Here is a 25,907-nt window from a genome sequence, read left to right as displayed (position 1 = left end):
GCTTTATTAAGGAAAAGAACTTTCATGGTGAACTCTCTCTTTCTGTATGTCCCGACCTCATTTGCTTTCAACTAATCAATAAAACATCACTCCTACCTTGCTGTCAGTGTGTCTCAGTGTGTGTTCTACAATTAGAGATGGAGAGGATTTCCTAATTTTTCTGTTGTAGGACTGCAACATAAAACACACGCTTACAAGTACACTAATAGCAAATTGTGCACATACAGGTCACTTGTTCATTAGTACTTCTCTAGCCAAACGAAGGGAAAAGAATGAAAGAAGTCTAGACAGTTCATTTTTAAGCCACCTTGGACAACATACAGTGCTTGAATTCTGTATCAATACACAGCCATGATCAATACACATTAATGACTGTAAATGTGGTAATGTGGTAACATCATACATTTTAAAACTTTAAAAATATGGTAACCTTTTTAATTACATTTTCGAGCCCTTAAAACAAACATTAGGTCTTGTTTTTAAGATCCCAGTTTGCATTATTAAAAAAAAAAATGTCGTTCCCCGTTATCGCTTTTTCAATAAAGTAAACAAAAACATTGGCCGTTCGCTATTGGTCAGTTTGCCGGATATCGCTGTCGTGATTGGACTACTGGCCCATCAATCATCAAAAAGCCGGTACTGGTGGGCGGGACTTGAGGCGGTTTGCCGCTATGACTCTCTTCAAGATGGCGGACAACCTGCTGAAACCTTGTGGCGGGTTCGTCGTGAATAAAATAAATTTGTAGTGTTAATTCGTACGCTAATAGGGCGACCAGGGCGGGACGAACAGCTCGTATTTACCGGTGAGTGTCTTTGTAACCGAATACCAACTGTTGAAGAGTACGTTAGCGGTTCCTTCCGTTGCATTTCGGCGTTAGCATCTTAGCAATGATGGGGGCCTTTGGTGCCGATGCTTCAAACTGAGCCCCGGGTAGAAGAACGAATATTAAACTGTTTAAAATGACGCGCTTTACTCCGCGGTGCATTAAATAGCCGCCCCGTCCAAAGCGGTATTATATTATAAAAGTTTTTCACTGTCTTCTCCAATTCTCCTCCTCTTCCAGCCCCCAGAAGATCCCACTGAAGGATGATCAGTGCCTAGACACCATTTTAAGCTGAATGCATTGTGATTTCCAATAATTGAGACAGTGATTCTGAAAGCTGTCTACATTAATGAAAAGAACAATGTAGTCAGCTTAGCATATTCACCTCTGGTACGTGGTCAATACAGGGATGTGCTTCTGCATGCGTTCTGGTTTAAAGTAAGAAGAATAAGCAGCATCTCCACAGGTCAGATTCTTAAGTCATTCATCAGCTTTAGGTCCTTAAAACAGAGCAGATGGACGTAGACAGCGTTTTACCCCCTCTCCCCTTGGAGCCGCCTGATGATTTTGACCAGGATGAGGGTAGAGCACCTCCACCACCTCCCCTGCAAACGTCCAGTGACGCAGAGGTAATGGACGTTAGCTCTGGTGGTGATGGACACTTATGCACCCCAGGGGACATGGAGGACACGCCACAGCAGGTCCTCGTCAAGGGCCCACTAACTTTATGTAGCCACTTCACAAACGAGGCCAGTCCCATCCCGCCGTGCCCGAGAACAGCCCGCCACGCTCCCCCGGTCACCAAGTTCCTACCGGACCTCAAGCTACTCCGAGATGTTAAGATCAGAGTTAGCTTCACAGAAAGCAGCAGCACTAAAGACAGGAAGGTTTTGTACACAGGCGTGGGGCAGGAAGGGGGCGAGGGCGCCAGCGTAGACAGCCTGAATGGTGAGTTGCATGACTCGGCTAGTGAGCAGGGGGCAGCGGAGGGTAGCTCCGGAGTAGGGAACGCCAACAAATCAGAGGAGGCCGACGTAGACCTGGAGAACAAGGTAGAGTTTGCCGTCCTGGATGAGTTGGATGACTTCTACGAGAACTTCATGGATCCCGATGACGGCATGGGCGGCTTTAAGTCTGACGCCATAGTTCAACAAGAGCGAGCGGACGACGAGGCCATGACCTTCCCCTACGAGGTACGACTGTTAGTGATGATGTGAAGGGGAGATGATGTCCTGTTACTCATGTCTGAATGAAATCTGTGCTTCAGTGTTCATTGCTAAAACGTTGGGTTAGGTTTGAAAGGTGAGCTTTACCAACTAAACTGAGAAGACAAGATCAGATACAAAGTCAGCTGGTCGAGAGAAGTTCAAGGATAATGAAGGGAGAATCAAAAACTGAAGATGCATGTTTCAAAATGTCAAGTAAATCAATATTTAAGCAGTTTCTGATAAAAAGAGAAATTTTTAGCAGGTACGAAGGTCAGCGTTCCCAAACACATGCATGTGTGTCTCGTCTTCAGGGATTTCTCTCTGGCTCTCAAGTGACCAACACACCAGGACCGAGTTTCACTGCCGTGCATAATGGAGACCTGGCATAGTGTAACAGCTCTAAGGGCCAATGTGCCAATGTAAATTAAATGCTCCTGTAATGCCAACAAACTTAAGCCAAGAAGGTTGTTGACATCGTTCAGGGACCATTGCTGTTCCACTTTAGGGTGATTGATGACAGCAGGAACACAACGGCTCCTAATCTGACGTCTCCTTGTTAGCCTTGTTAGCCGATCGAGCCAATGCTCCATTTAACAATCAGCTACTTTATTTGCAAAGGATTGTGGGACACTGAGGCAGAGGCTGAGATTCTGGAAGGCGTTAGTACGGCGTCAACTTACAATCAGACTTTAACTCATTAAACAGGACTTGTTATACAACTTGTCGACTTGTAGAAGCTGTTTCAGTGTTGCAGTATCTGACTGAATAGAACTCATGGTTGATTGGCCCTTTGTCAAATCTGATGTTATGACTCATCTCTGACTCTAAAGGACCTTAGTCTGGATGAATGTAACTAGGTTATAGCATTAATTATCTAACTAACTATCAAAAGTAACTAATGGGTTAATTCAAAGGTCTCCATCATGAGCTGCACAAAGGTAAGATGGAGTCCAAGGCTGCTGACTCAGATGGTAGTGGATGAAACAGGTGTACCTAATTTATTATAGATATTTAGTTATTATACTTCTTCTCTTTCCTCATTCATGGTTCTCGCCCATCTTTCCAGTTCAGTTCAGTGAACCCTGGATCTCTGTGGAAGCACACTGGTCCGCTCTGTGCTTCTCTTCCGGCCTTAACCGCTCTCTCTTCCAGGAGTTTGACAATGACGTGGACGCTCTGCTGGAGGAAGGCATGCCGGTGCCAAAGAAGATGCGCCTGGCAGAGGACAAATCGGGCGGGGAGAGCGACCACCCGTCCGACGGCGAAGGAGGCGTGCAGCCAATGATGACCAAAATCAAGACTGTCCTAAAGAGTGAGTCTGGGGGTGTGTGTGTGTGTGTGTGTGTGTGGCTGTGTGACAAATGAACTGAGGGGCACTGACACAGAACGAGGAGTCCAGCCTGCCAACACGCTGACGTGTATGTTTGGTCTTCAGGTCGGGGGCGTCCACCCACTGAGCCGCTTCCTGACGGATGGATCATGACATTCCATAACTCTGGCATTCCAGTGTACCTGCACAGAGAGACCAGGGTGGTCACCTGGTCCAGGCCCTACTTCCTGGGGACCGGGAGCATCAGGGTAAGATGCAGTGAGAGGTTTCCAAGTGTGATCCAATCGTGTGTGTGTGTGTGTGTGTGTGTGTGTGTGTGTGTGTGTGTGTGTGTGTGTGTGTGTGTGTGTGTGTGTGTGTGTGTGTGTGTGTGTGTGTGTGTGTGTGTGTGTGTGTGTGTGTGTGTGTGTGTGTGTGTGTGTGTGTGTGTGTGTGTGTCACACCATGGTAAAGTTACATATTTCCATATTTCCCTCAGGCGTCTGAATGGCTGCTGTTCTCTTCCCCATTTTTCTCAAATGTAAATTAAAGTCATAGACACCAGAGAAGCTCAGCTGAGTGTTTACAGCTGTTGTTTGTCCACAGAAACACGACCCTCCCACCAGCAGCATACCCTGCCTCCACTACAGGAAGATGAAGGATCAGGAGGAGAAGGAGGAGAAAGAGGAGAACGGGGTGGTGACGCCCATGGTACAGGAGTCTCCGCTGAAGCCCGCCGACCAGGCCAACGGTGACGGGGGAGCGGACGAGCCGGGCGCCGCCGCCCAGACGCAGGGAGGCGACGTGGCTGAAGGTGTTCCGGACGGGGAAGCAGTCCCTGACCCGAGCCCGCCGGTCAAGGAGCCTCAGACCTGGGAGACGGCTCATGGAGCTCTGGGACACGTCAAGGCCAAGGTGGAGGTGTGCAAGGACGAGTCCATAGGTGAGTGGCTTCTTTTAGAGCAGACTGAAGTGCTGCCAAAGAGGACTGCGCCCTCGCTAACGTGAACATTTGCTTTGATGAACCCTCTCGTCTCACAGACCTGGAAGAGTTCCGCCTCTACCTGGAGAAGTGCTTTGACTTTGAGCAAGTGACCGTGAAGAAGTTCCGCACCTGGGCCGAGCGAAGGCAGTTCAACCGAGACATGAAGAGGAAGCAGGCGGAGTCGGAGCGACCCATCCTACCTGCCAACCAGAAGCTCATCACGCTCTCTGTCCAGGACGCACCCACCAAGAAGGGTGAGTCCATCGCTCTAGCTTCTCCGTGCTGTGTTTGGACCTTTTTGATTCTTCTTTACGCGTTTCCTCTTTTGTGTTTCCTATCAGAATTTGTCATCAACCCAAACGGGAAGTCAGAAGTTTGTATCTTACATGAATATATGCAACGAGTCCTCAAGGTTCGACCTGTTTACAATTTTTTTGAATGTGGTAAGTTTCCCTCTGTGCTCTGGTCTTTAGCCGCTGTGAGTCGCTGTGCGTTTGTGATAAACTGAACTTTGTGTCCCGCAGAGAACCCAAGTGAACCCTTCGGAGCGTCGGTCATTATAGACGGAGTGACGTACGGCACAGGGACGGCAAGCAGTAAAAAACTTGCCAAGAATAAAGCTGGTAAGTTCTTTCTTTTTGTAGACTGTTCACTTCCTGCAGTACAGGTTGTTGGATTGATCAGCTGGCATCACACTAATGAGCTTTGTTTTCTTTCTCTTCTTGCGTGAACCTGTTGCCGTGCCGACCACAGCTCGAGCCACACTGGAAATCCTCATTCCTGACTTTGTGAAGCAGACGTCTGAGGAGAAGCCGGTCGAGAGCGACGAACTGGAGGTGCGTTTGGTTTCCATGAAATTACACAATACTATCCAAATCTGATCTTTGGAAGTCTCACCTCTTCACCTCATCATTTTCGACTGGGGTGATGTCATGCATGTTCAGACGCTAAGCTGCTCTCTGCTCCGCCCTGCAGTATTTTAACCATATCAGTATAGAAGACTCGAGGGTGTACGAGCTGACCAACAAAGCAGGTCTACTTTCACCATATCAGATCCTCCACGAGTGCCTTAAAAGGTAAGAGACAAGAGCTCAACCATGACACCAAACAACACCACCTACTGGACACAGCTTATATTTAATGTGCGATTTTCAAATGTTTGTCTGGCAGAAACCATGGAATGGGAGACACCAGCATTAAGTTTGAGGTGATCCCAGGCAAGAACCAGAAGAGCGAATACGTGATGACGTGTGGGAAGCACACGGTGCGGGGGTGGTGTAAGTACAGACGGGCTCTGTCTCTCTCCTAGGCTCAGATATGGGACTCAAACCAATGGATGCTGTTGCTGTCCAGAGGCTGTTTGACCTCTTAGCTCTCTGGCTCCGTCCTTGTCCAAGATATTTTTATTTTTTGGAACGAAATTTGGCCAAAAACACACCACACCACACACTGTTTGAATTTCTAGCTTTTCCAAAAAATTGAAAATTAAAACGTAAAATTTGTTAAGGATGTTTTTCAAAAATGTGATCAAAATTGACAATTTCTCCGAACTCACACAAAATTGATATTTGGTCAAAATTGTTTAAATTGCTCCAAACACACCAATATGGATCCCAGAGCCGTGTAAACGTTCAACATATCAGTGTGTAACAATGACGTGCAGCTCTGGGTCTCTGCTGTCGGGTCAGGGTCGTTTCAGATCTTCATCTCCTGTGTTTCTGTCTTGGCCGGCAGGTAAGAACAAGAGGGTCGGCAAACAGCTGGCGTCTCAGAAGATCCTGCAGATGCTTCATCCCCACGTGAAGAACTGGGGCTCCCTGCTCCGCATGTACGGCAGAGACAGCAACAAGATGGTCAAGAAGGTACACACACACACACACACACACACGCTACAATGACATCACAGCGACATGTGACGCCTAAACACAATTGTCCAAAGTTTCTACCCAACAATTGTCCAAACCTTCCTGTTGTGTGATCTTCTTGCAGGAGAGCTCAGACAAGAGTGTGATCGAGCTTCAGCAGTTTGCCAAAAAGAACAAGCCTAACCTTCATATCCTGAACAAGCTGCAGGAGGAGATGAGGAAGCTCGCTCACCAGAGGGTAAGAGGCTCCTTCAGCTGAGGGAACCAGGCTCTCTGTGCCGTCTGGGCTCCTCCTGATGTTGTGCTCCTCTCTCTCTCTCTCTCTCTCTCTCTCTCTGCAGGAGGAGACCAGGAAGAAGCCCAAGATGACCATCATGGAGTCGGCCCAGCCAGGAAGTGAACCCCTGTGCACGGTGGACGTCTGAGCGTAGGAACCACTGACCAACCACAGCACTGAACTCACAGAACATCATCACTTTATTATGCATCACTGAGATATTATGGCAATATAGCGACACCTTCACCCTCACCAGGCCGGTAGAACTGCTTGCTTCCTCTTTGCGCGTCCATCGGTTTCCTGTCAGTAGATGCAAGTCCGGGACTAAAACTGCACTAACGGACAGTAGAGCAAACATGGTCTACCTCTCTAGATGCGTGTCTCCGCACCGGGCGGAGAGTGCGGGCGGCGCGGGGACACACGGACTTGACTAACGTAAAAAAAAAAAGAACCGCGTCACAACTAAGACTTGCATGCTCGTCACTGCTGCAGCTGCTGGAAACAATCGTTTCATTTGCGCTTCAAGTATTTGAAAGGGATTCCCGGTTTGTCGTGTATTTATATCTTTCATTTGATTAGGAAACAAAGTGAGTCGTCATTTGGATATTTTATTAGTTGGTGTTCTTGCTCTTTTTGGGTTGGTTTGCATGACACAAACACAAACGTCGTGAAGTGATCACTGTTGTTATGCACTCGTGTCCCGTCCCATATTTCCGTTGCTCGCGGTTACAGAAAACCCCGATAACGTTTGTCTCGCGTTGAGTAATGAGACGGAGCCGCAGCCTTTCCTGCGCTCCGGATCAGGGAACATATCAGCGAGCCCACAGCGGTGCAGAGAGAAGAGGAGGATGCTTCCTTCCTTCCTCTGACGCTTCAAGCACGGCAGCGAGCCGCTCTCACAGTTTGGCTGCATTTTGGTTTGGGTGCGAGTCGGCTTCACGTTGCCTTAGTTAATCGTTTCCTCCAAGGGCTCAGAGCGTAAACATTGGACCTAAAGACGCCCTTCAGAGACCACACCCCCTTTACCTGATGAAGCATTTATAGTTCAGCCAAACTGTACTGTCGACCCAGACGTAGCCTAAGAGAAGAAAAGATTCTCTACGTGAAGGAAAATGCCTAAAGCATGTTTGGATTTTAACTTTGATCTCCATGGATCTATGGATTTATTTTGCCTTTTGACGCCGTCGTGACCGTGATCGTGTTTTTGTGACGCTAAAAACACACACACACACACACACACGTACACACAAAGAGGAATGTGTGGAAGCAGCAATTAACCTCAAAATGCAATCTCGTCATTCGGTCCGTCTGAGCCGTGCGCCAAAGCTCAAACACTCGAGCGTTTTATAGAAACTTCATCCTGCTGCAAACCGAAAAACCACAGAGATGCAATAAAATCAGAGAACTGCTGTTTGTGTCTTTAGCAACGATTCGGCCTGAACGCTCCGCAGACACGGACGCTTTTAAAATAAAATGAAATCAAAAGACCTGTGAGGCCGCTGTGATGTCGTAGGTCGCTTGAAGAATGTGCCCCGCCCCCTTGCCCCCTCCCCGTGTGTGTTCTGTCTTGCCAAGTGTGTGTAAGTGTGAAGAAGATAAACTAAATGGCTTTTACACGTGACGAATCGTTTGCTTGAGATGTTGCTGCCTAGAACATGAAGTGAAGTGTGTGTCGACTCCAGTTCTATGACTTCAGTGATATTTGTTATGCAAAATAAAATGTCTTGACTAATAACTTCATTCTTCTTCTTTCATTCAGGCGTAGAAAACAAAGTACAAAGTCAAACTAAACCTTCCATCTTCACTCCTGTGGTAAATGAAGTTTAGAGTGTAAAACTCTTTCTGCTTTGAACTTAGCAAAGAAATGAGAAAGCTAGAATTTAGATCAAATATCAAAGTGTGTGTAAGCATGGACCAAACATTCACCAGCCCCATATCTGGACCGATGAAAGCTCCAGAGCTCCATCTTCACCTGCAGCCTGATTGATCTGTGATCCAGCAGAGACCTGAGACCCAAACAGCTTTGGTTTCTTTTTATTGTACATGAAACTCAAACGGCACGAAAAGAACAAAAATCACCAACGGAACAGCCACTTCTCTTTACTGGTGTTCCCTGTGTTGATGGTCAGACACTTTCCTTTCATAGGTGAGCAGAGGGGGTTAGAGTGAGCTCAGGCTCCTCCACCCTCCATGTGTTCACCTTAAGAGTCGGTGCCTCTCAGCCAATCAGGAGGTGGTGCCAGACACGTCCATGCCTTCCTCTCCTGTGGAGGGCGGTGTTGGCGAGGCGGCCTCTTCCTGTTTGCACTCAGCTTGCTGGGAGTCGTAGTCCACCCGCTCCAGCAGCAGCAGCATCTCCACGTGCAGCGTCTGAGGGAAAAGGTCCACAGCCACGGCTCGCACGGGACGGAACGGCACTCCGTGAACTCTGTTAGACGGAGCTCTGCACAGGCTGGAGACGGAACGTTAAAGCATCCAGGGTCAGAACTGAGGTCTGATGTTCATCTTGTTTAATAACAAAGCGCCACGTTAAAGAACACAAGTCAAACTCACTCGATGAAGTTGGCCATGGCCGCCTTGGCGTTGCACGCCACATAGACCAGCCGCTTCAGGTGTTGGGCTTTCCTGATGGCCAGGATCACTCTGGAATCTACGTTTGGGACAAAACACACAAAGGTCGTCAGAAACCAACCGACCCTGAGGAAACCTGCTCAGGCTCAGTCACGCTCTCTTACGTAAGCCGGCTCGGGGAGGATCCACGATGGCCGTGATGTTTGGTGAGACGATGGCATTGAGGACGTTGGGGAAGACGTCCTCGGCCTTCCCACAGTGGAACTCCACGTTAGTAAGACCTGAAGAAGAGACGAGCAGGAAGCAGGAGAACGGATCACTGTCAGGTTAAGTATGATATTATAACTGATGAGAGTCGTGCAGCAGCAACACACGCAAACTTCATCTGATCTCAAGGATCAATCAACGTGATGATGTCATCCGCATTCTTACCGTTCATCTTAGCGTTGACTTTGGCGTCCTCCACCGCTTCCTGACACAGCTCGATTCCTATCACCTTCTTCACCCTCTGCAAACAGAGTGAAAACATGTCACAAGTGTGTAACGGATCAGGATCACGTGACTCTGAACCTGAAGAGTCACGACTTCACGAGGAGACGATCGCTCCTGCAAACACGCTGGACAACCTAGGACTTATTTATGTCATTGATAAAGTTTATTTAAGTTGTAGGATTCTGCCAGTTTTCTGTCTTGAAATAAATACAAATATGTTTTCCTGTGACCTTTGACCCCGACACGTCTGGATGTCTCCAGGGATCTCTATAAAGTCAGTATCTACACACAGTCACTTCCCCTGTGTGTACCTTGGCCAGAGAGATGCCGATGGTTCCTGTCCCACAGCAGACGTCCAGGACGGTGCTGTCCTGGTCCAGCTGAGCCCACTCACCCACAGTCGAGTACAGAACCTCTGCAGCTCCTGTGTTCACCTGAGAGAGAGAGAGAGAGAGACACACACACACACACACACACACACACACGTTATGGAGGATGAAGTTAGTTTCAGGTTGGTGGCTTTATTCTCACATGTGTTGACTCGTTTGTTCTCACCTGGAAGAAGGAGTGAGGGGAGATCCTGAACTTTAACCCCAGGAGCTCCTCATGGATGCAGCTCTCGCCTGACACCAGCACACAGGGGAGATCCTCCAGGTTAGGAGACGTCCTGCACGGACAGGACAGGAAGACATCTTTACAATTAAACTAATTTCTCCTTGTCTATCACAATAAGAAAAGGACACACACACACACACACACACACACACACACACACACACACACACACACACACACACACACACACACACACACACACACACACACACACACACACACACACACACACACACACACACACACACACACACACACACACACACACACCGTGTCAGAAGGTTTTGTGTTCCTCTCACCTTTGACCTTCTCTGATGAAGTAAAGTGAGTTGATGCCGCTCTCTGCCCCGTCTCCCTCGGTGAAGAACTTCCTCATGGAGCTCTTCAGCCTGTTAAGCTCCTCCTCCTCCAGTTGCTAATGGAAGCAATGAACATTCAGACGCCGCGTTACAACTGCAGGCAGAGCAGCGTCACGTTTACACCTGCCGTGCGTGTGTGACGTGTGCGTATGTGCGTGTGTTCCTGTCCTCACCTGAGGGTTGAAGAACACCATGACCATGGCCTGCTTGGTCCTGGTGGTTCGGACAGTCAGCTGCTTCCAGTGTCCCTCGTACGTCTCTGGACTGTAGACTGAGTACGGAGTCGTCCTGCAGTCACGGGAACAAAGACACACACGAGGACACTGGGTCAAAGCTCCACTTTTAACCAAGTTACCTTTTTTGGACAGAAGGACATGGGTGCAGACATGGGTGATTGATAACTTCTGAGCTTGACAGGAAGTGATCAATGCATGCATCTTTTAAACTAAGAAACAAGTAAAAGCATAAACACTGAGCCCCTTGTGGCCGTCGGTACCTGATGAACTTCTGGAAGCTGGCGACGACCCTCTTGGCCTCGGCCGACACGTGGCTGGTCTCCTCCGGTCCCACCACGGCACAGGAGCCTCCTTTGTACTTCCCCAGACGGAAGCCGACGGTCTTATCTTCACCGTCTGCACCCATGGAGATCAGGAACTCACACTTGTTCCTGTACCCGGTCTGATGGAGGAACAGGAAGCAGAGAAGGTGGGTGAGACACACAGAGGAAGAAGTGGAGATGGACTTTAAATTGAGACTAAATGCTCATGCTAAAGGCTCATCTACAGAAACTCTTCATGAATTAGAATCAGAATCATTCAATCACAAATCTCTTTTTAGAAATAGAAAGGAACATTTAAACTAACTTCAGAACTCTGACATCTACCTCATTCTTGTTTCCTGGTGTTTGGAGTCATTAAAGTAAAGTTGACCCTCTTAAAGTCTTGATATGAAGCCTCAGATGTCACTGAAGTTACCCTGTAGGTGTTTACCTGTGTGGGCGAGGGTCTGATGTCCTCTAGGGGGCAGCACATGTTGTTGTATTTGCCTTTCTGAGCATAGAGCCATGGCAGCATAGCTTTGTTGGTGCCTGCAATCTCCCTGAAGAGGATAAAGGTGTTATTACAGAAGTGTGGCTCCTAGTGTGTGCGTGTGTGTGTGTGTGTGTGTGTGAGAGAGACGTACTGGGCCAGCCGCTGCAGGACAGCCACCACCTCCTGCTCCTTCCTCCTCAGCTGCTCCTCGTACGGGACGTTCCACAGAGGCGTGACAGCGTTGGCGATCTGCACGCTGAGCGGCTCCCCGTCGCCCGCTGTCGCCACCTCCTCGTCCTCGCGCTTCCTCTTCCTCAGGATGGGGTCAACTTTGGGTTTGGCCAGCTTGACGCTGAGCACCTGGCCCTTCCACTGCATGCCATGCACCATCTTCATCGCCTTGTCTCGCTCCTCCTCGTTCTTGAAGGTGACGAAGGCGAAGGTCTGCTTGCCAAACAACTTGATCTTGTGCGCGTTGACTCTGTGCTTGGCCAGGAACTTCTTCAGGTCGTTGAACCCGGTGAACTTGGGCAGATTGCGGATCTCCACCTTGTAGATCTCGGAGGTGAAGAGGTCCTGTTTGATGTAGCGGTACTTGTCGGGGTCACCGGGTGCCTGGCTCTCCTCGCCTGCCTTGCTCTCCTCCTCGGCTTTGACTCCAGATGTGACGTCGTCGCCTGTAGGCTCAGGATGCTTCATCTCCTCCTCAGCCGCTGGAGCTCCACTGACGTCGGCCATGATTCTAAAACTAATCTACACACGACAACAAACTTATTCCATTTCATCTTTATTAACCATTTAGGATCTTAAGTGGCCCAAAGATTACAGAGATTCTTCAGAATTCCCATTGTTGTTCACAAACTTCTCCTGTGATTCTGTCAGTAAACAATCTTAGCAAACTGCGACTTTGAGTGAAAACATCGAACTTTTGGATTTATTCAGGCAAACGAACAAAGCAAATCAAACATTAAGGATAAAGACGGACCAGCTGTTCTTAGCATAAACACTACAGGAGCTTTAGATTCAAAGTTTCTCAATGTTTTTTACCTTCACGCGTTCGAGTTTGCTGTGTTTACACGCTGCTGAGATCCGCCATGTTGCTCTAGCGGCACGTTACCGGAAGCGGAAACTGACCTCGACTTTTTAAAAATAACTTTATTGATCATCTTATTAAGGCGCAATTTAATGAATAAAATACAGAAGTATTAGACACAAACTAAATCTATTCACAGGTGTAAACAGTATTTTAAGATTAGGAATGTCGATGAAGGTTAAAGTAGAGTTTTAAAGCTTAATTGTTTCGTTTTTACAGCTATAGTTTTCAAAGTATTTATGTCTAACTTCACTTTAGATTTTCCAGCGGCAAACGATCTCAATATTTAAGCAATTTCCTGTAGCTGTAATGTGATTTTTGACTTAATCTAATTTCTAGATTACAATTACGTTTTCCTGAACTGATGTATTAATCATAGAGTTCAGTCGGCCGTGATGTAACTGGTTCAGTCCAGCCTTTACTTACATTTTATTTCAGCCAATTAGTTTGAAAAGGTCTTCAGTCAGTTCAGACTGAAGATGATTTGTGTTCAACTAGGCTTCTATCAATACTGCCCCCTAGCGGCGCTGCCGTTATTGCCTATAAAAAAGTTGTGATTGAAGTATTAGACGAAAGTTCTTCCATTCTCAAATTTTATTCTGCTCAGTCTCATTTGTTGAGCTTCTCTCTCATTCTGTCTAAACTGACTGAAGGAAACATGCAACTGTTAAATGATGCGTACCTGTGAAGGTGGAGCCCACACACACACGTGCACACACACACTCATGGTCTTTGACAGCTTTTATTGAAAGGTGGAGGAAACATCTCAAATCATTTGAGTGCAAATGAAAAGCAACATTCCATCCATACACGTATTTACAGATGCACTGGCACTTAGAGATGCACTTCAGAGGCAAAGGTAAGAACTCCATCAGGGGGAGGGGGCAAAGGTCAGACCGAGCGACGGTGCTCCTGTTACACGGCGTCTACATGCTTTAAGTACGCGGCGGGAATGTCTTGATTTAAGTCATTAACTTCAGTTCCTGATAAGAAACTCTAGCCAAAGTGAAGCTGCACCAACACCTGACGAACCGTCGTTAACTTTGGACTCGTTTGCAAAAATTCTGATACATACACAAAAGGAAGAAACAAATGGAAACTAAGTGCATAAATCAACTATCAGGACAAACTGTAATCTGCAGCAGGCATCTGAAGCACCGCCTCCGTCAGAGCCCAGGGAACCCAGGGAGAGAGATGCATCATGGGACTTTATGTTTGGTATGAGCCTCCATACAGCCGAGCAAGGGAGCAGGACACACCATCATCATCCTCCTCTTCCTCTCGCACTACAAACAAACTGCTTCGGAATAATGAAAAAAAGAAAGAAACCCAATGTGGGAGTTTCACTGTCACAAGCCTCAGGTGTGTGTGTGTGTGTGTGTGTATGTGTGTGTGGTGGGGGGCTATAGCTGACTATCTTGTTTTCCCAGTGGCACCGGGCTTGTGATCTTGAGGCATTTGAAAATAAAACAACTAATAATAAGCAAGTGTCCAAATTCAGTTCGTTTAGTCTGTTGTAGAAAAAGAGGAAAAACTGATAAGTTGAAGATCAGCAGAGCTCGTTGGTGGTTCTCAATTCTTCTCCTCAGCTTTCACTTCCTCCTTCTTCTCCTCCTCCACCTCCTTCTTCTTCTCCTCTGTCTCCTTCTTGTCCTTTACGGTGAGAGCATCCAGCTTGTCTGCCACTTTGTTTGCGCTGTCGTCTTCTCCTGTGAGAGAGGAGAGAGGGAGATGTGAACACATGAGCGAGCCGATCAACCGTCTGACCCCTGAGCTCACACACTCTTCACACTGAGCTCCACTCCTGGTGGTGCAGCCAGCGGAGCACTTATGTGGCAGAACAAACTGACACAAACCTCACAGAAGATCAGTGACGTGTTACATTCTGCGTGTTCATGTAGCAGACAATAAAAGTTCCCTGCTGGAGAAAGCAGCAGGGAACAGAGTGTGTCTGCAGGACGCCACGAGACCGGGCCCCTGACCACAGTTTGAGCCTCCCGCCATCCATGCAGCGTGCGACCAGGCTGTCTCCCGTTACATTCAGACACGGGGAGAAGTCTGTTTGTTTCGGGGGAACGTTTGGACTCACAGACCGGCAGGAAGCACAAACGCCAACCTGATCACAGCAACATCAAACAGTTTTCACATCAATCGCAACAAATCAAAGTCTGAGTCAAATCATGAGTGAAGTGCATGTAGCTGACAGCCTTCTTTTGAGTTTAGAGGCAAAAACATCAAATGCAGGCCATAAGCTGTCAAACTGACATCATTTTACTTTCACACCTCAATGAGACTGAAGCTCACTGCTGCCTCCTGCTGGAGCCAGACAGACACGTGCACTCACTGTGTGTGTGTGTGTGTGTGTGTGTGTGTGTGTGTGTGTGTGTGTGTGTGTGTGTGTGTGTGTGTGTGTGTGTGTGTGTGTGTGTGTGTGTGTGTGTGTGTGTGTGTGTGTGAGTGAGAGAGTGAGTGGTTTCAAATACCTTTGTTCTCCTGAACTTTCCTGACCATCTCCATGCACTCCTCAAACTTCGCCTTGAACTTCTGAGCATCTGGAAACAGAACAGAGCATCAGCCTGAGCTCTACGTCACAAAGCTCTGGATAGAGAGCAGCTCAGGTATTACAGCACATGATGAGCTGCCAGTGTGTTCAAACACTCACTCTCTACAGTTAGGAAGCGGATGGCCAGATGTTCTGGTTTGGGGCTTTCGTCTGCAAAATCTGCTACTGTGTTCCAAACCCAGGCTTTGTCGCTGCCTGCACTGGGCTTCAGCTCCATGGAGGGAAGAACTGGAAGGTTAAAGGGGAGAGGTCAAAGATTACCTCAGCTGTCCTCATGCACGTCTCCACTGGGCCGAAGCTGAAGGTGTGTGTGTGACTCACTGTGATGGTTTGCACAGATCTTCAGGGTCCGTTCTCTCCTCATCAGCAGGCGGATGGTTCCCTTCTCTTTGTGTTTGAGCATCTTCAGGTCGCCGGTGCCTCGCTCCTTCCACTCCGCCGGGTCGTTCTCCGATGCGTAGCGATACAACCGTCCTCGGCTGTGGAGACGGAAACTCAGTCACTCACACTGACACAGGCGGAGTGTTTACGTCATCACAGCGTCTCTGTGCCGTTAGACCAACTTACATTTTGAATATTTCCTCCTCATCCTCCTCTAAAGTTTTCACCTCCTGCTCAGGGAGGGACACGATGGGCTCAAAGTGGGGGTCGTGGTTGGGGTCCTCTGTGTTCTCTGTCGCGGGTTCGTGCTCCACTGGATCCTGCAGGAGAGAACAGGAGCACATTCATGCTGCATGAGACACGACAAAGATCTGCTGGTCAACGCGATGGGACAGTTTCTGTTTCAGGGCAGACTAACTCCTAAGAAGCAGAACCTTAGACACTTTGTGATCAAACCTGCTGTTCTGGGCTTAAATCTCATCTTAACAGTTTGTTTCTGCTGCTGATCAGATTCTTGTTAAGCTCGTGGTTCTGCTCAGTGAGCTTCTTAATGCTCAGAGTCACAAACGACATCAGAACACGTCAGATCATGAATGCCATCAATGGTTGGGGGGATTTAAGGGATCAAGGGAGGGGGGGATGTGGGCGTGGCTTTGAGGGGAGCCACCATCACCTTTTGTAAACGGTGGTGGCCGGTGCTGAGCGAAGCATTGTGGTGACACGTGGCCTTCAGCACAGAGGTGTCACAGTGTGGGAACACAGCGCTCGTCTCACACATGGACATTTTCTCTACACACTTTAAACACACACGCTAAAGACCTTCAAACGCTCCAACAGGCCGCCGTAAAGAAGTGCTGCCAAGAGTGCAGACAACACAACTACTTAAATAAATAATAGTGATGTCACCAGACTAACAAAGTGATGTCATCACTAACACATACAGCACATTACTTTATGTACTAAAGATCTTTAGTTCAAACATTCACGTCTGTTAAACGTCACAACACCAGTCTGGCTCATTTCCATCTCTTCGCTGGCTTTGATGTGACATCATCTGTCCTGCTTCCATCCTGTCACACACCTGCCTGTGTAGGTAAGAGGAGATGCCATTTCTCCTGACCCTCAGCGGGCTCTGCTCCTCGTCTCAAGAAGCCCGAGGGTGACACTGGGCTACAGAACTACACTGGATCAAGTTTCTTTATTGCTTGAAAGATGAAACCAGAGAGCCGAGACATCTTACAGCAGCTCTAATCATCTGTGATGATGCTGCTGAGCCTGATCAGCTCAGTCTGATTCTTCCTAGTGTGTCTGAACCAGAACCCCCCCCCCACACGGAGGTCTGGGAGTGTGTGGAGCTTTGACCGTCTCATACAGACAAACCATCATGATCTCATCACATCACTCTGTCAGGATCATCCCAGTCGGAATAAAGGTGAACTCAGGTTTTGGTTCCAACACCAAACTCTTACAGATTTACATTTGATCGATTCCCACTTGTATTGATCCAGATCACCCAGCACTGTGACCTTATCTGACCTTGTTCTACTGACTGCAGCATCTAAACATTTCTTCCTTCTTCCTCACTCAGTCTCCATCATCTTCCTCATTCTCAGCAGGTTCAGCACGGTGGGTGTATCTGCTGCTAACTGCACGCGTTTAACAAGGTCACGTGTCCGCTACCATGCTCACTAAAAGTTGGTTCATAGTTTGATTTGTTTACACGCTTTATGTTGCTACACTTCGCTTCTGTGTGACAACTTCATGCGTTAGTGACGGAGCTACTTCACCAACTAGGCCTCCTTTAGCCTGCAAGTCACGGAGGGCTCACCTTCGCTAACTCTTACCCCCTCTGTTTCATCAGCTACCACAGTGATACTGTTTCCAGGTTGATTGACAGCTGCATTGATGTTAAATTGAACACCGCCGGAATGTTTTTATCTCCACACAAAGACTAGCTGGCTAGTGTAAAGCAGCTAGTTAGCTCCACTGTGCTACACAGACAAAGGCTCGGCGCGGTGCCGCTGCTCCGGCTCGCTCAGCACACGAGGCTAGGTCGTTACTCGGCTCGGTACCTGATGGTTCGGCTGGACCAGGAGCGGATCTGTAGCGCTGTAACAAGCTAGGAGCGGCTAATTGGACGTGGCTAACGAGTAATAGCACGCATGCTAGCTGCGCCTCTCTGCTCTGCTAGCTAACACAAAACTCTGAAAGCGACTCGTTTTAGCGCAGCAGAGTCCCGTCAGCCCCGGGTCTCTACGGGGTTTGAGTCTCTGCGGGCTCCGGGTTTCTCTCCGACTCCTACAGCGCCATTAACCGCGCATGTTAGCACTTAAGTCACCACGGCAGGCAGCAGCCTTGCCGGCATTTTCATCTTGCAGCTTCCTTTGCAAACTTTGACACATTAACGGCGCTTAAACGAACCTCTGAACCACAAATTCCTCCGTCGACGCGGACGGGACTTGTTAAAGAACCCACAGAGTGTGACCTCACCTTCGGGTCTGCCATTTTAGAGCAGATGTTGGTAGATGATCAAAGTTTTTGGGACAGCTTCGGATCCCAAACTGTGCGCCGTTTCTCTTCACTTCCTGTCGCTTCCCGCTGCCTCTTCCGCGCGCCCAATTTCCTACGCGCACGCGCACGCTCGCTCTGTCGCGCCACCGACGCAGCCGGAGCTCAGCGATCAATCGAGCTGAGTGGAGTTTATGCTTAAATATGTGACGGTCAAGGAAGTAAAAGACGCGTGAGATAATTACACAGAGGAGGAAAGGGACAGTCCGGGTAAATACAGATGATTATATATACTAATAAATGATCACATTATACTATCGTGTAGACGAGGAGCGAGATCTCAGTGCATCGATCAGGGTGATACAGTGAGTGTGTGGTCAAATATGGAGGCGTGGTTGTGTGATGCTGTGGCGCCTTCAGGCCCCTGTAGTGTGTGTGTGTGTGGGGGCTGCAGTGTGAGTCATCACACACACACACTTATATGATATGATGATATGATTCATGTTGCTCAGTATGCATTTGGCATCCACATGTGTTTGGGTCGCCACTGAACACTGGAACTGCAAAACCGCAATGAATATTAATGAACTAAATGACTCAATGTAAAAACACATCACACTTTTAATTATTCAGGCTCATCCAGATTCATGTTATGCCGTTATTTAGTTAAGAGGTCATGAATAAAGTTAAAATGTTCTGAGGATAAAATGTTAATACTAAAATAAATTAAAGTAAAATATTGTATCGTTCATGAAATCCATGTTCCTCTCAGAGGCTCTGATTAGAGTACAGTACAGTCGTTGACTTCAATCATTTGAATGCAGATGTGGTAAGCAACAAGAATCGACCTCATTGGTTCAAAGACTTGGAAACTTTATTTACTCTGCTCAGATAATTGGGAAATATTTCCTCTTCACAAAAATAGGAACGCATGTACATTTATAGTATATTCTATATTTAATACATCTTAAACCTTCTATTTGAGAGATCAGCTCATGACTGTGATAGAACAGGATCATTGCTGACTGTCAGGAATGGCCCCTGACCTGCAGTGATGTCCATCCCAAAACACAACATTGGACTAATGGCAGTCATAGAGGAATGACGTCGACAGTGTGTTGGTGTGTGATCAGAGGGGCTCGGGCAGCGATGGTGCACTGGGTAAACATCACACAGCGCTCATGGACAAATGCTCTCAGTTTGATCAAATTTCCTGGACACTCCAACAGACCTTTATCTCTGAGGACATTATGATGAACAACAATGGCTCTGTTCCATTTAGGTGTGCCCGTAAGCCATGCACGATAGCGCACAGAAAAATGGAATGCAGCCGGTATCTGTGCCTCACATTTCATAATGTCTGCGATGAAAGGCCCGCTGATTATTCTGACACGTTTCCCATCAGATCAACCCAAACACAAGAGAGGAAACGTGTTGATCATAATAATTCAGGAGCACAGGTGACTCAAAACCACATCGTCTTGTTATTAGACATTATCTTGCTCTTTGTAAGGCAGCTTGGGTGACAGATACAGTCCCAACCAGAGGGTTGTCGGTTCACTCTATAACAGTGTCCACAGCTACAGTACCCGTCTTCAAACGTATCTACACAGAAAGGAGTCCTTTAATATTAACAGTTTGAGGTTTTGGCAGCATTGGTGCTTGGACTCATGGTCCTATCAACATGGCTTCAACTAGGGGGCGGGACTAGGCTCGGTGTGTTACAAAGCCATAAACAAACATGAAGCCCTCTGCTGACACCGACCCTGAAATGTGAATCAAAATGGATCATGACATCCGATGGAAAGCTACTTAGTGACACATTCAAAACCGAAACGCTACAGTTTAATGTTATGCAGTTTCTGGACAAAGACTGTTTAAGGTTGGAATCTTATCACATATCCAGATCCCCTCCTCAGCAAACAAACGGGTCTACTAACGAAAACAAAGCCCGGCTTTAGGCAATAGTGTGCTTCATCCGACCCGGGTCAAAGGGCAGATGTGTTGATACCTTTTCCCAGTGGACAAAAACTGGAAGGTAGGGAGAAAGTCCTTCGTCATAGAGAGGTGAGGGGACGGTGTGTGTGTTTGTGTGTTTGTGTCTTTGTTTTGGTGCTCTCATTGCATCTAGACGAGAGAAAGAGCACAAATTGAGTGGGACTCTGACTTGGTGAGCCGGATGAAGCAGGCTGGTCTTTAGAGCTGTAAGTCTACATGATACCTTCCCGTCTCTCTGTAGTGGATATAAAGATGGAGCGTCTTAAGTCTACTGGTCTACAGGACCTCCACGCATAAATGTAAAGTTTTTCAAATGTAATGAAATATCAGGAGCCATGGTTAAGTTATATCATAACATAATTTTTCCTCTTGAAAGGCAACAGTGGTTTGTACTGAATGCAGCTGGAGCTCGACATCGTGTCAGGCAGTGCGCCTTAAAGGAGATCAGACCTTAAGGACACAATGAAAATGACAATGCAAAATTAAAACACTAACTGATTTGAAGTGCAATCAATTTGGGGGTTGTACCAGAGAGCTGCTGCAAGCTGATTGGATGTTTTCAGTCTAAACCCTGATGATGTCACTGTGATGACACAAGAGCACCCATTCCTTTGAGACTGGAGGGGGTGTGGCCGCTTTTGGCACTGAAATCTCAAGGCAGCTTTGTTAAATCCACAATCCTTGATATGTCTACATCCTGCTTTCACCCCTGACTTCACGTGTTCTTAGGCGTGGCCCCTTTTCTAATATTCTGATACTCATTCACTATGTTTGTATTTGGATATAAAATAATTTTTCTGAGTATCGACAATGTAGAGACGCACTGTGAGCTCAGGGTTTGTATTTTGGAGACGATGCTTATTTGATGGTGTGTCTTTGTCCATAACTAACTCACGGTTAGGCAGGTAAATGTTTCAATCTAATCTGAAAATCGTTGTTGTTCGATGGACGACACAGGTGCCATTTTTCAAGCCTGTAATCACACATATGACACATGTAGTTCATTTGTGTCATTGGTGTATAAGCCGATATAAGCTATGTAATACTGCCCCATCCTGGGCATTCTCAAAATTGCAGTGATCAGCATTTGCATGGTTGTTTAAGAATGAAACAGCTTTGGTGGTTGAGGCCATTGCCATTGAGTCCACATCCAAACGTAAACGTCACTGTACACCAATCGAGGATTGTGGCTTTCACATTTGTCTTCCTTAGTTGGACATATTTGGGTAATCACATTCATCATACACACGCGTAGAACACGCTAGATTTACTTGTGATTCACCCATGATTCATTATCTTATTTATGTATTTACTCTATTTATAATTTAGCGACAAAAAGTGCATTTCAAATAAAACGTCCATTCCAAGTTTTAAGTATTGGTATAAAAAGATGTATCAAACATAGTTTTGGAAAAGTTGGATATATAAAAGAAAGCAAACCGTTTAAAAAAAACTACAAAATAATGAAAGGGTGACCAGTTTACTTCTATCCACTACATGGACAATGGTTTGTGTTTCTACAACCGTCCATTCCCATTCCCATTAGAACACAAAAAGACACAACATAACTTATTACTCAAACTGTTTCCTACATTTTTTTAGACAAACTTAAACAAAAAAGCAGTTTTGGCTGTTGGAGGCAGGATTCATTCTGAATTCATGTATCTGATGAGGTATTCTGATCTTTCTGAATGTAGATCAATCTACCCAGCATGCATGCAGCTTCTGCTGAAAACAATTAGGTCATGAACACACAGAAGCTCATGATTACGATGTTCTTACCTTCCTGAAGGTAACAGAGTTTGAGCTACGAGCCAGAGACAGAGACAAATGCAGAGTGAGACGTTCACTAACTATGAACAAACATAAACTAACATCTCTGCTGTTTGCATTCATTCATGAGAAACTCCAACTTTAACCCTCAAGTCCAAAGTAATTTGTTTATGATGTTTTTAAGGAAATGTGTCTCTAATTTTACCCTTTTTTCAAACCCAAAACCTGCACTATAAAGATATTTTAATTGACATGACAACAAATTTTGGCTTTTGCAGATATGAACATTTCTGTCAAACTTCATAAATTTCATCTAATCGATTTCAGAGGAATCCTGCCATTTGAATGAACCATGAGACATAAAACACACACACCTCCTCCCCAATATCTCCATTTCCTACTTCTCATTGCCTTCTGTGTCACCTGCACTTCCACTGAGCCGCTCCATTAAACACGGAGAGGACGCCATCATGTGAAGCACCGTGACTTCTTCTTGTCAATTCACCTGGAAAAGACGTCTCATAACATGTCCACTGTCACCACATTGCTGTTTCTTTCACTTGTACTCTTTTCTTCAGCCTTCAGTGTGTCTGTGTGTGCGTGTGCGTGTGCGTGTGCGTGTGTGTGTGTGTGTGTGTGTGTGTGTGTGTGTGTGTGTGTGTATGTGTATGTGTATGTGTATGTGTGTATGTGTGTTTGACAGTTGAAGCGTCATGACCCCAACTGAGAGACACGGTTAATAACACTGATGCACCGTTGGACCAACAAGACGAGCAACACTTTGTTAACAAGGACACACTCCTCACACGTACAGTCTACAGCGGTATCCATCCACAACCAACCCCTGTGGAACAAACACACAAAGACATTCAGCTACAACCACATAAGAGCAGACAGACCCTTTGATTGGACAGTAACTCCAGAGCAGGAAGTGCTATGTGCCCCTGATTAGCCAGTCACTAAAGTAAGAGAGGAGAGCATCTGTTTGTAGCAGGGCGGTTGTGTGGTTGTTGTTGTTGTTGTTGTTGTTGTTGGTGGATGTGGCGTCCCTGCTCATACTGATATCTCATAGGTGGTCCCTCCTACCCCCGTCACCTTTTTTACGTTACTGTGGCGGCTCGGGCTGAGGGCGGCGCCCTGGGCACCGGGGTGGCAGTCCATCTGCCCGTTAACTTTCATGGCATCTCTAAATGGAAAGAGAGAAACAGAATGAGACAGAGACAGAGAGCCAGCTGGGATCCTGGAGAGGAAGAAATCAAATGAGAGCAGGAGGAGCGGGTCAGTGGAACATGCAGGTTAGTCATGAGGAGTGGGACTAAAGCAGATGAAAGGGTAATCAATTATACTTGCAGTGTTGGGGAAGCTACTTTGAAGTCGTCGCTTCTCAAGCTACTCATGATTTAAAGTGGTTAAGCTATAGCCAAGCTACACTCTTACTAAGCTACTTTGCTACACTACAAGATCGTGAGAAAAAGTAACTACATTGAAGCTACTTCATGGGGCAATATTCGATATTTTGGCTGTTTTATCCTCAAAGCAAATGAGCAGAAAATGTGTTAGCAATGCTTAAAGTAAAATGAAAAATCTGCACAAATTTCAGCCTTGTGACTGACGTGTTTGTAAAGACCATAACTCCCATGAGCCTGAGCGAGGTGACCAGAAAGAGTGATGCATGCTGGGATGCGTTCAAGGGAGCAGCAGCGCCGGTAGCAGTGTGTAAGGTTTAGTGTGAGTGTGTGTTTGGGTTCAGTGTCACATGCCAGTAGCTGTGTAGTTTTTGCCAAGCACAGTAAAAAATTAAGCTACTGGAAAAGCTACCTGTTAGCTACTATCAAGCTACTGAAAAGGGTAGTTGAATAAGAAGCTTTACTACTTGCAGGTAGCTCCTCTGATGGTACAGGGTGTGAGATTAGTGCAGACATACAAACATGCAAACATAAAATAAATATGTGGCATCAAATCATTTTATTCATCTGATATTTACCAAATAATACAAAAACAAATATTTTCCTATCAAGGCAAACACAGAAATCCATTAACACAAACACAGAAACCACACCTGACAGCATTCAGGGAGTAAATAAAGAGATCTAATGCTGATATAAATACTGTACATATACACGACAGGCTGCAGGTGTGAGGAGGACCAGACTGAGATCCACCACAGCCTGAGTCCAGCAGAGGGAGCAGAGCATCCAGGGCAAAGCATTCAGCCACGCTCAGCATGCATGCAGTCCCAGAGGGGACGTTAGGATTCATACCTTGGGCCCCCCAGGCGAGGCGAGTCTGTCCTCTCAAGGGCACTGATGTAGGAGAGTTTCTGGTGGGTGTAGGAGGGGGAGCGGGGCATCGTGGGGGAGCGGGTCTGGTGGACCGGGGAGTGATAGGAGGCCTCGGGGCCGGCGACTCTACCCTGACTGCTGTTGGAGCTACTGTGATCTGTGTGCAGAGAGGTGGAGGAAGTCCTGAGGGCGCGGCTCAGAGCTGAGCCACCGTGGCGCAACACGGGGGTCCGCTGGCCGTACACCACCGGCCCAGCACCCATCAGGTTGTCCCTAGAGCCTCCGTAAGCCGGGGGTGTTGGGCCTCTGGAGCTCGGGCCTCGGGGCCCATCTAGGTAACAAGCATTAGTGGGCAGTCCGTAGCCCCCTGGGCTGTCAAACATACCAGAGTCCTGGGCGTAAACGAGGGCCTGAGAGCGCCCATGCAGCAACTGCAGCTTCTCCCTCTCCTCCAGGTCCTTTCGCTCCTGGATGGAAGCCATGATGGTCTGGGAGAGGTTGTCGTAGCGTACTGGTGATGGGTCCCTGTCCCTGGAGTGGGGGGACTGCCTGCCCAGAACCCTGACCGGCATCACTGGACTGTAGGGCGGGGCCACCTGCTGCCTCTGCATTTCAGGCTCCCGGATGTGGCACATTTTGGTGGGCAGGTAGGGTGAGTGGAACCCTATGGAGGGCATTCCCCGATGGGCCCTGCACTCACTGGCAGAGGCCGGAGAGATGCTGGGGTTGAGCAGACTGTCATAGGACAGGCTGCCATTACGGCTGGACATGGTGTTAGGAGAGTAGACGCTCTTGTAGGGGGTGGAGGTCACGGTCTGAGGCTGCAGGGTCGGCAGCTGGCCCTTCTCTGCCCGGCGGTGAGCCTGCTTCATGCTGTATGAGCGAGAGGTAACGGGGTCGGCGTCTAGCTGGAAGGGGGAGGACTGGAAGGTGCGGTGGAGCCGAGGGTTGTTGTAATCAGGAAGATCCAGGTTCGGTTCAGATCGGTAGTCGTGACCACGGACGCCCTCTTCCATGATGGCTGATGTCTTCCGCTCGTCTGGCATGACAATCTAGAGAGGAGATGCAGAGAATCATGACATCTGTGTGGAAAAGTGACTGTTTAGTTAAATGAATGAATGTTCCATCACACAGAGACACAAAACAAGTCTCACCTTCTCTCCAGCAGCATGGTAGTGGACCTTCGGCATGGTGCCAAAGGAGGGCCTGAACTTGTACATGGCTGGAGTGGAAGGGTGGGTCTTACCAGATAGAGAGCTCTCTACAACACACACACACACACACAGAAAAACAGAAGGAAGCACAGACTGAGTTCATATCTGTCAGTTCAGCTCATCTAAGCAGACAGTGTAACAGTAGAATTTTGTGAAGATGATTTTATAGCAGCAGGATTTGTCTCAGGTGTTCTAAGTGCATCACAGCTTGCTTAGGACCTGAGACTCAAGGTTTAGGACTTGTCTTCATTTGGGCTCATGAGACTTGAGACTTCCTTGGTCTCATCTCTGGACAAACATCACGTCTTCAGAGCAGGTAACACCTGCAGTACTGCAAAATACCAGCAGGGAGGAGCAGAGCTCCGTGGAGGGGCTGGAGCAGTCCCTCCCTGACATGATGCATCATGGCACCACAGGGAACAGACTGTTGTAGGTCCACTGAATATCTCATCAACATTTCATACTGTTCGTCTACAACATGATCGCCCGAGGGTAAAAACTTTTACACACAATTAAATCCAGTCACAATGCTGTGACGTCCACAGGCGGTGATTCATTG

The 25,907-nt window shown here is 47.4% G+C and overlaps 4 protein-coding genes and 1 non-coding gene across 6 annotated transcripts in view; 1 reads left to right on the top strand and 4 right to left on the bottom strand.

Moving 5' to 3' along the window:
• The first annotated feature begins 679 nt into the window (after nt 1–679).
• dgcr8 (DGCR8 microprocessor complex subunit) lies at nt 680–8,193 on the top strand. The gene is made up of 14 exons (XM_076147523.1): nt 680–803; nt 1,065–2,017; nt 3,185–3,344; nt 3,468–3,610; nt 3,948–4,284; nt 4,383–4,580; nt 4,668–4,769; nt 4,851–4,949; nt 5,080–5,162; nt 5,302–5,402; nt 5,497–5,603; nt 6,061–6,188; nt 6,316–6,429; nt 6,533–8,193. Exons 2-14 carry the CDS (start codon nt 1,340–1,342, stop codon nt 6,614–6,616), a joined length of 2,334 nt encoding a protein of 777 aa, XP_076003638.1. The 5' UTR covers nt 680–803; nt 1,065–1,339; the 3' UTR covers nt 6,617–8,193.
• A 297-nt stretch (nt 8,194–8,490) lies between these two features.
• On the bottom strand, nt 8,491–12,656 carry trmt2a (tRNA methyltransferase 2A). The gene is made up of 12 exons (XM_076147584.1): nt 12,584–12,656; nt 11,688–12,289; nt 11,495–11,603; nt 11,002–11,183; nt 10,679–10,793; nt 10,446–10,561; nt 10,087–10,198; nt 9,843–9,965; nt 9,472–9,547; nt 9,204–9,320; nt 9,022–9,118; nt 8,491–8,920 (listed from the first exon to the last, which is right to left on the bottom strand). Exons 2-12 carry the CDS (start codon nt 12,272–12,274, stop codon nt 8,695–8,697), a joined length of 1,860 nt encoding a protein of 619 aa, XP_076003699.1. The 5' UTR covers nt 12,275–12,289; nt 12,584–12,656; the 3' UTR covers nt 8,491–8,694.
• A 701-nt stretch (nt 12,657–13,357) lies between these two features.
• ranbp1 (RAN binding protein 1) lies at nt 13,358–18,192 on the bottom strand. The gene is made up of 6 exons (XM_076147559.1): nt 18,064–18,192; nt 15,760–15,893; nt 15,514–15,671; nt 15,292–15,420; nt 15,113–15,181; nt 13,358–14,338 (listed from the first exon to the last, which is right to left on the bottom strand). The coding sequence occupies exons 1-6, from the start codon at nt 18,076–18,078 to the stop codon at nt 14,202–14,204; spliced, it is 642 nt and encodes a 213-aa protein (XP_076003674.1). The 5' UTR covers nt 18,079–18,192; the 3' UTR covers nt 13,358–14,201.
• LOC142996623 (small nucleolar RNA SNORA77) lies at nt 14,456–14,584 on the bottom strand. Its single transcript, XR_012961770.1, has one exon. It is a non-coding gene; the product is annotated as a small nucleolar RNA SNORA77 (small nucleolar RNA).
• Nucleotides 18,193–18,937: 745 nt separating the features above from the next.
• Nucleotides 18,938–25,907, bottom strand: part of zdhhc8b (zDHHC palmitoyltransferase 8b) — a 47,279-nt gene continuing 40,309 nt past the window's right edge. For both annotated transcript variants that reach the window (XM_076147554.1, XM_076147555.1), the window contains exons 9-11: nt 25,289–25,395; nt 24,114–25,186; nt 18,938–23,038 (exon numbers count right to left, since the gene is read on the bottom strand). In XM_076147554.1, coding sequence (XP_076003669.1) covers nt 22,906–23,038; nt 24,114–25,186; nt 25,289–25,395 — 1,313 coding nt within the window. In that variant the 3' untranslated portion in view covers nt 18,938–22,905. The remainder of the gene's footprint in view (nt 23,039–24,113; nt 25,187–25,288; nt 25,396–25,907) is intronic.

The sequence above is a fragment of the Genypterus blacodes genome, unplaced genomic scaffold, assembly GCF_046128005.1.
Source record: "Genypterus blacodes isolate CSIRO-AG114 ecotype Tasmania unplaced genomic scaffold, CSIRO-AGI_Gbla_v1 ptg000038l_1, whole genome shotgun sequence".
Classification (NCBI taxonomy): domain Eukaryota; kingdom Metazoa; phylum Chordata; class Actinopteri; order Ophidiiformes; family Ophidiidae; genus Genypterus; species Genypterus blacodes.
Note: the sequence above shows the minus strand (reverse complement) of the source record. Positions and strands in the feature narration are given on the sequence as shown.

What these genes read in the sequence shown, in the direction of transcription:
- dgcr8 (XM_076147523.1), top strand. Translation starts at nt 1,340, where the DNA reads ATGGACGTAGACAGCGTTTTACCCCCTCTCCCCTTGGAGCCGCCTGAT. An exon ending in TGGGGACCGGGAGCATCAGG is followed by an intron (nt 3,611 to 3,947) that starts GTAAGATGCAGT and finishes GTTTGTCCACAG; the next exon opens with AAACACGACCCTCCCACCAG. An exon ending in GCAACAAGATGGTCAAGAAG is followed by an intron (nt 6,189 to 6,315) that starts GTACACACACAC and finishes ATCTTCTTGCAG; the next exon opens with GAGAGCTCAGACAAGAGTGT.
- trmt2a (XM_076147584.1), bottom strand. Translation starts at nt 12,274, where the DNA reads ATGGCCGACGTCAGTGGAGCTCCAGCGGCTGAGGAGGAGATGAAGCAT. An exon ending in GTCCTGCAGCGGCTGGCCCA is followed by an intron (nt 11,604 to 11,687) that starts GTACGTCTCTCT and finishes TATCCTCTTCAG; the next exon opens with GGAGATTGCAGGCACCAACA. An exon ending in CCCCTCACTCCTTCTTCCAG is followed by an intron (nt 9,966 to 10,086) that starts GTGAGAACAAAC and finishes TCTCTCTCTCAG; the next exon opens with GTGAACACAGGAGCTGCAGA.
- ranbp1 (XM_076147559.1), bottom strand. An exon ending in GATCTGTGCAAACCATCACA is followed by an intron (nt 15,421 to 15,513) that starts GTGAGTCACACA and finishes TTAACCTTCCAG; the next exon opens with TTCTTCCCTCCATGGAGCTG. An exon ending in CCGCTTCCTAACTGTAGAGA is followed by an intron (nt 15,182 to 15,291) that starts GTGAGTGTTTGA and finishes TTCTGTTTCCAG; the next exon opens with ATGCTCAGAAGTTCAAGGCG.